General features: G+C 54.2%; 1 protein-coding gene across 1 annotated transcript; it reads left to right on the top strand.

The window, feature by feature from the left end:
* The first annotated feature begins 1100 nt into the window (after nucleotides 1-1100).
* On the top strand, nucleotides 1101-4824 carry LOC120690334 (leucine-rich repeat receptor-like serine/threonine-protein kinase BAM2). Its single transcript, XM_039972957.1, has 2 exons — nucleotides 1101-3697; nucleotides 4157-4824. Exons 1-2 carry the CDS (start codon nucleotides 1141-1143, stop codon nucleotides 4600-4602), a joined length of 3003 nt encoding a protein of 1000 aa, XP_039828891.1. The 5' UTR covers nucleotides 1101-1140; the 3' UTR covers nucleotides 4603-4824.
* The last annotated feature ends 3662 nt before the right edge of the window (nucleotides 4825-8486 follow it).

Raw genomic sequence — 8486 nt, 5'->3', positions numbered from 1 at the left:
GGTCACGGCCGATTGAGGTCCTTCTACCCAATTGAATCAATCAATCTACTATTTTCCTTGTTTTTTTTTCAAACTCTAGCTTTTCCAACCTCGTGCTATTCTTTGCTCGTCTCTACGGCGTTCAAGGGCGTCTTGTGTGGCCTGCCGACTCCAAGACAATCCTGGATCTTCGAGCTCTGACGGGGTCCCTCCCGAGCTTGAGGTTCTAGGTTTCGCGGGATTTCCTGTGCCCAACCGGTCTGACCGGTCGCCGGTTCTTCTCGCTGGTGATTTGATCGTTGCGATCCGCGCGTTCTAGCACTTGTGTGTTGGCCAGAACTGCGTCAACATCCTGCTAATCTCTTAGCCTTAGTTTAGGAATGCCAAATCTTGGAACTTTGGCTCGTGACAGTATTTTTACCAATCTAGAGATGATTGCTCTCCCTGACAATGTACTAACTATATTGTACAGTCTCTTTTTATCTGAATGCATATAAACCTTAGAATCTAGATGGTTTGAAATGTGCAAAATGATGGATTTGTTAAAAAAATGATTGCTTTTCTGGTTTCTTTGGTTTGCTATAGAAAAGAAAGAAAAATGACAAAATCTGGAATTCTCTGATTCATTTATGACAGAAAGAGGACTGCCATTGTTACTCTGATGAGACCATGAAATGCATACTTTTTAGCACCCGATAAGATGATCAGCCATTGTTACTGACAGCAACTAATTGATGTATACTAATAGAGCATATCACTTATCAGAAGTAGGCAGATCTTAAGTGAAGAGGAGCCTGCTTCATTTTTGACAAAAGAATGCTTCTTTAAAAACAGATGCCATTGTTCCTGTCATTCTATGTCAGGGTCTGTCGTTGTTCTTGTTTATCAAATCAGAGAATTTCTGAAACTGATCGCACACTTTAATGAGTACCCACCGAATTTCTTCCCAAACCTTCAGGCCTTGAAAGAAAAAAAGCAAGGCAAAGAGCCCATCGGAATTCTTAAAAAAAAAATCCCAGGCTGACATACAAAACAACATGGAAAAGAAAACGAAAGGAAAACAACACGCTCTATAACCCACGCTGTCCACCTGCCCTCGGCTCGGACACCCCCCCCCCCCCCCCCCCCCCCCCCCCTCCACTCACCACACCATCCACGGCGATGGCGCACTCCACGGCCGCCGCTTCCACCCTTCTCCTCCCGGTCCTCCTCCTCATCGCCACCTCCACCCTCTACGGCGCCGCCGTCGACTCACCCTTATCCCCGGACGCGGCCGCGCTCCTCAACCTCTCCGCTGCGCTCACGGACCCCTCGGGCTACCTCGCCACGCACTGGACGCCGGACACCGCGTTCTGCTCGTGGCCGCGCGTGTCCTGCGACGCCGCCGACAGGCGCGTCATCTCCCTCGACCTCTCCGGCCTCAACCTGTCCGGCCCCATCCCGGCCGCCGCGCTCTCCTCCCTCCCGCACCTCCAGACGCTCAACCTCTCCAACAACATCTTCAACTCCACTTTCCCCGAAGAGATCATCGCGTCGCTCAGGAGCCTTCGCGTTCTCGACCTCTACAACAACAACCTCACGGGCCTGCTCCCGGCGGCTCTCCCCAACCTCACCGACCTTGTCCACGTCCACCTCGGCGGCAATTTCTTCTCCGGCAGCATCCCGAGTTCCTACGGCCAGTGGAGCCGTATCCGCTACCTGGCCCTCTCCGGCAATGAGCTCACCGGCGAGATACCGCCGGAGCTCGGCAATCTGACGACGTTGAGGGAGCTGTACCTCGGCTACTTCAACAGCTTCACCGGCGGGATACCGCCCGAGCTCGGCAGGCTGCGGGCGCTCGTCCGGCTCGACATGGCCAACTGCGGCATCTCCGGGGAGATCCCGCCGGAGGTGGCGAACCTCACGTCGCTGGGCACTCTGTTTCTTCAGATCAACGCCCTGTCTGGGAGGCTCCCGACGGAGATAGGCGCAATGGGGGCGCTGAAATCGCTCGACCTGTCGAACAACTTGTTCGTCGGGTCGATCCCAGCGAGCTTCGCGTCCCTGAAGAACTTGACTCTGCTGAACCTCTTCCGCAATCGCCTCGCCGGTGAGATTCCCGAGTTCATCGGCGACTTGCCAAACCTCGAGGTTCTGCAGCTGTGGGAGAACAACTTCACAGGCGGGATACCGCCGAACCTCGGCGTGGCGGCGACCGGGCTTAAGATCGTCGATGTGAGCACCAACAAGCTCACCGGCGTTCTTCCCTCCGAGCTGTGCGCCGGCGAGCGGCTGGAGACGTTCATTGCCCTGGGCAATTCGCTGTTCGGCGGCATTCCGGACGGGCTCGCGGGGTGCCCGTCGCTGACGAGGATTCGGCTGGGAGAGAATTATCTCAACGGCACGATACCGGCAAAGCTGTTCACCTTGCCGAACCTGACGCAGATAGAGCTGCACGACAATTTGCTCTCCGGCGAGCTCAGGCTGGAAGATGGGAAGGTGTCATCGTCGATCGGGGAGCTCAGCCTGTTCAACAACCGACTGTCCGGCCAGATGCCGACCGGGATCGGTGGGCTAGTGGGACTGCAGAAGCTACTGCTCGCCGGGAACGGGCTGTCTGGCGAGCTTCCGCCCGAGATTGGGAAGCTACAGCAGCTCTCAAAGGCGGACCTTTCTGGGAACCTGATATCCGGCGAAGTGCCGGCGGCGATCGGCAAATGCCGTCTGCTCACCTTCCTGGACCTCTCGGGCAACAAGCTCTCCGGCCGCATCCCGCCGGAGCTCGCTGGCCTCCGCATCCTCAACTACCTCAACGTATCCCACAACGCGCTCGAAGGGGAGATTCCGCCTGCCATCGCCGGCATGCAGAGCTTGACAGCCGTCGACTTCTCCTACAACAATCTCTCCGGCGAGGTCCCGGCCACCGGCCAGTTCGCCTACTTCAACGCGACCTCCTTCGCCGGCAACGCCGGGCTCTGCGGCGCGTTCCTCTCGCCGTGCCGCTCCCACGGCGTCGCGACGTCGGCCTTCGGCTCCCTCTCGTCCACCTCCAAGCTCCTCCTCGTGCTCGGCCTCCTCGCGCTGTCCATCATCTTCGCGGCCGCGGCCGTGCTGAAGGCGCGGTCGCTGAAGCGGTCCGCCGAGGCGCGCGCGTGGCGGCTGACGGCGTTCCAGCGGCTGGACTTCGCCGTGGACGACGTGCTCGACTGCCTCAAGGAGGAGAACGTGATCGGCAAGGGCGGGTCCGGGATCGTGTACAAGGGCGCGATGCCGGGCGGCGCGGTGGTGGCCGTGAAGAGGCTCCCGGCCATCGGGCGCGCCGGCGCGGCGCACGACGACTACGGCTTCTCGGCGGAGATACAGACGCTGGGGCGCATCCGGCACCGGCACATCGTGCGGCTGTTCGGGTTCGCGGCCAACCGGGAGACGAACCTGCTGGTGTACGAGTACATGCCCAACGGCAGCCTCGGCGAGGTGCTCCACGGCAAGAAGGGCGGCCACCTGCAGTGGGCGACCCGGTTCAAGATCGCCGTGGAGGCGGCCAAGGGCCTCTGCTACCTGCACCACGACTGCTCGCCGCCGATACTGCACCGCGACGTCAAGTCCAACAACATCCTCCTCGACGCCGACTTCGAGGCCCACGTCGCCGACTTCGGCCTCGCCAAGTTCCTCCGCGGCAACGCCGGCGGTTCCGAGTGCATGTCCGCCATCGCCGGCTCGTACGGCTACATCGCTCCTGGTACATTCTCTTCTCAGATCATTAGCCTTTATTTTCTGCTTCACTGTTGGTATACTCAGCTCACTGTACATACTTTTCCGTGTTACTGTCCAGTGAACTCACTGCAGAAACTCTTCCATCTGAAAGGATTTTACAATGTCCTGTTTAAGGTTTCATTTGCTGCACAGTGTTACCTGCATTATTCAAACATGCTTAGATTGGTTTTATTTGCTGCACAATGTTACTATTCAAACATGCTTAGATTGGTTCTGTCTGTCATGTAGAAATCTGAACAGAATGGCTTTCCATATGCTCTGATGTGTTTTTTTTTTACTGTGTCCCACACACACCAATTGTATCGTACATCCCCTGAACATCTGATACCTGCGTTTCGTCGCTTTGTCGTTTTAATGGATCATCGTTGGGAAGCGTTGGCTGTGATCTTATGTGCCTTCCTCCTCCTGTGCCCCCACCCCCCAGAGTACGCCTACACGCTCAAGGTGGACGAGAAGAGCGACGTCTACAGCTTCGGCGTCGTGCTACTGGAGCTCATCACCGGCCGCAAGCCGGTCGGGGAGTTCGGCGACGGCGTCGACATCGTGCAGTGGGTGCGGATGGTGACCGGCTCGAGCAAGGAGGGCGTGATGAAGATCGCCGACCCGCGCCTCTCCCCGGTGCCGCTGTACGAGCTCACCCACGTCTTCTACGTCGCCATGCTCTGCGTCGCCGAGCAGAGCGTCGAGCGGCCCACGATGCGCGAGGTCGTGCAGATCCTGGCCGACATGCCCGGCTCGACGTCCTCGTCCATCGACGTCCCCCTTGTCATCGAGCCCAAGGAGGACTCGAGCCCGGAGAAGAAGCCGCAGCCGCAGCCGCAGGAAGGGCCGCACGACTCCCTGCCGCAGCAGGATCTTCTTAGTATCTAGAAGTGCCACCGGAGGAATTGAATTGGTGGTCGTACTTCTCGTAGTACTTTGTAGCATCATCCCCTGCTTTTGAGTCTTTCTTGTGTAGTAGTGTTGGGACGTGTAGGGGGGGTCCGAGTGTGTATGCAAGAGGTAATGTAACATGTAAGCATGTAGCCAAGCTGTGTTCCAGCTCTGAAACCCACGGAGGCTCGAGTCGAGGAGATGGTTTCAAAACCGCTAGTTTCTTTCTTGCCGCCGGGAATGGCTCCCTCTGCTGAGTGCTGACCGCTGATGCTGCACTGCACCACCGCAGGGGCGAGGCGCTAACGCCACAGGTCAGGAGGGCTCAGGGCCCAGGGGGGAGGAGTAGCACGCACGATTGCTGATGCTGAGCTCCTGCCGCCGCTGTTGCCATCCCGCACAGAGCAGCGCAGCGCTGCCGCTGCTGGCTCAATTCCGGCGTCCAGACGGGGGGGCGCGCCGTGCGTTCGGGCCGGCGCCCAGTTCGAAACATGCCACCGCACTGTTTGCGCCACCACGATGTCCCGCTCGGTGGCGCAGCACAGGGAGGGGAGGACTCGCTTCGTGCCTTCCGTTTTCATCCAAGGCTCCATGCTTGGGGCACTGTGACGCTGCAGCTGCTGGACTGTCGAGGCACGCACGCAGGCGCAGGCCTGGGACCTAGCTTTTGAACTTGAAGAATCCCTGACCGACTGCGAGCGGGGCCAGCGCAGACTGGGCGAGGGCGCCAGACCGGCCGGGGCAGCAGTGCGTGATGTGGGGTGGGTGACCGAACACGTAGTCGGAGCTGCAGCGCCGGACGGCATGGCCTGGCCGCGACGTGAGTGCGCGGGCACTGTTGCTATCCTGCACGAACCAAGGGCGGGCGCGCGGCGAGATTCGTACGTGCGTGTGCTTCAGGCTTTCGGCTCGTGTAGTATGGTCAGGTAGGGTCACTCTCGTCTCTCGTCGATTCGTCACGGGGTCACACACCACGGTCACCACCGCGGCCGTACGGGCGAAGAATCTCCTCATCGTCGCCGTGGGTGTCCGAGCGGCCCCGGTCACGTTCACGAACCACGGCTGTCCCTCGTGCTCCTCTTAAGAATGGCCATCTTCCTTCTGATTGGTTTCTTGAGCCGCTTAGCTGCTACGATGCCCTCTCGTACGTACGCCAAGATGCAAAGCTGGTGGGCGCCGTCTGCAATCGCCCTCGACCAACCGCGTACTCTTGCGATTTGGACAGTTCCATTTACGAGCACCGTCGAGTGGTTGAGCACACGGGGATGATGTACACAGAGTATCTGTGGTCCACGCAGCAGCTCAACGAAGCGATGAAGACAGAGCCTAAGACAACAACTAACAACAATGACACTTGTGGCCGTTGTACCATCTCGGAGCAACTCTTGCTACCAACAGGACCTGCCTCGGCCCTCGGCGCGTAGGATGGATCCAGGTGACAGGTGTGAGGGCTTTGTGCTTGGATTGGCCTAGCAGCTGACGATTCGCTTACTCGGTGAATGCATGCGCGCACAATTACACGCACGTACGGTTCAATCATTGAGCTGTAAATCTGATCCACTGGTCGGTCTCTCTCTAGCTACCCACAAAGGCATACGGCATACGGCACACTCGCGGTGCATCCAATCGATCGGCGCGGCCTATGTTGGCAGAGCTAGCTATAGACCATCTACGCCCATCTACTACAGTGCTAGCTAGATCTAGACGACGACGAGTTCATGGATGGAACAGCGGGGTATGGACACGGCCGGCCGCTCCTTCGGCGACCTAGGCCGCGCGCCACATCAAGTCTAGTTCCCCTCTTGAGCCAAGACACGCCAACTTTTCCGTTTGTCTCGCTCGGCTCCGTCCGGCCCCGGCCCCGCCGTGGGAGCCGACCACGGGCTCTTGGCGTCCACCGGTCGGCCACGGCCAGCTAGCGCGGCGGAGGGAAGGAAAGGAAGGAAGGCACGGCGTGCGAAAGCAAGGGAGGGAACGCCGGCCGTCCAGTGCAAGCTATTACCCAGCCGGCCGGCCGCGGAGCACGGGGAGCACGACGCGACGCGGATCACGTAGCTAGGCCTCGCATTGGCAAGTTATTGGCAGTGTCTGTCGTCTGCTGTGCTGGCGCCGCAGCATGCACGAGCCGTCGCCACCTGCGCCATGGCCGCCGGTCGCGTCGCGCCGGGGCGATGGGACTATGGTGGGAGGGAGCGAGGGTTCGAGATGCAGCGGGCAAAGGCATCGGCATCGCCGCCGGGGCCGTCGGTCCCCGGTCGATCGCTCGACGAAGACGGGGGGAAAGAGGACGGGTCGACGGGCGGATGATTCGTGCTTGGACCCGGACCGGAAGGCGTGTCGCCATGCGATGCGAGATGGACGTGACGCGCTGCTGGCTCTTGCTAGGGCTTTTGCCTTTGCAAAACTTTGTACTATATCATACTATATTATAGGTCCGCTCAAGTGGAGTCCAACAAAAATTGATTTTTCATTTTATAATTTTTCTATAATTTACTATGATTTTTTGATGATTCATTCGAAATAAATAAAAAAGAAAAAGACAAAACCACCTCTCAAAACCGCTTGAGGGGGTTATTTGTCCGATTTTGAAAAAGATAGGGTGTGGAATATCCGGTTTTATAGGTTGGAGAGTTAAGTAGTCGACTGCTGATAGATGGGGGGTTATGTAGACTTTTTCCAAATCAAATTTGTTCAACTTTGACCGTCATTCTTATGAATGAATTATTTAAAATCTAAACACATCTATATTACGATAATTACTTTCATAACGAATCTAGTAATATTATTTTTATCTTATAGATTTTTAAAATTTATTTACTATTTATAATTAAAGTTGAACAAATTTGATTTTAATCAAATCTAGAAATATCTATTATCTTATTATTTGGCCAACAAACGGAGCCTCCACGTTCGCTCTCAAGGCTTAGAAATTCCCACATTAATCGGAGAAAAATATATAAAAAAATTAACCACCACTGCCATTATGATAAAATTCGCCTAAAATACCCCTGTGACTAATTAAAAATCACCCACCAATGTCATTATAAAAAAATAAATATAAAATATCATTTAGCTTTGTATCAGTTACAAACATATACTATTAATAAAAACTAAAGCTAACAATAATCAATCAAAACAAAACGAAAATAAAAATTATTATATGCATAATATTATTAAAGCTCAACAAATTAATTTGTTATTATAGGTAGATCATATTTGAATTGTTTTAACCAACAATAAGACATAATTTATGATAATGAATAGGGTGATGTATGGTAAAAAAAATAGTATAATTTTTAAGTAAGGATATAATGACATGCAATTTTTTGTATTTTCAAAACTAGCCACACAAATGCGCAGACTATACACCTAGTTTATATTCTAAATAGGGTGGTGTATGCACCATTGCACCTCGTGCTTAGACTGTAGAGCATAGACTGACTGTCCCCACCAAAGATGCAACAAGACTAGTACTAGAAGGGAGGGGCACGGGCACCGTACCTACCCATGGGCGTGTTTGGTTTACTCGTAAAATTTTTTGTGAAAGAAAATCTTGCATACATAAAATATTAAATGAAGTCTGTTTGCAAAATATTTTCACAGATACGTGCAACTTTGCGAGCTAAATCTAATGAATTTAATTAATTTATAATTAGATACAGTAGTGCTAAAATAATCATGCTCTAATCATCCTCTAATCGTATGGTCAAAGATCTCATTAGCTATTGTACTGCTACAGTAATTATGGTTGCAGAGATGGTTTTGTAATTAGACTTCATTTAATACATCTAATCAGTGGCTAAAGTGGCGAAAAAATTTAGCGAAATTTTTTACGGACACAATCATCCCTTTGATGACGATAAATCGAGATAATATGATAC

The sequence above is a fragment of the Panicum virgatum genome, chromosome 9N, assembly GCF_016808335.1.
Source record: "Panicum virgatum strain AP13 chromosome 9N, P.virgatum_v5, whole genome shotgun sequence".
Classification (NCBI taxonomy): Eukaryota; Viridiplantae; Streptophyta; class Magnoliopsida; order Poales; family Poaceae; genus Panicum; species Panicum virgatum.
This window is presented reverse-complemented; position numbering and strand designations above follow the sequence as displayed.

Excerpts from the sequence above, each read along its gene's own strand:
- LOC120690334 (XM_039972957.1), top strand. The coding sequence starts at position 1,141 with ATGGCGCACTCCACGGCCGCCGCTTCCACCCTTCTCCTCCCGGTCCTC. Across the intron at positions 3,698-4,156 it reads GTACGGCTACATCGCTCCTG|AGTACGCCTACACGCTCAAG; the intron begins GTACATTCTCTT and ends CCCACCCCCCAG.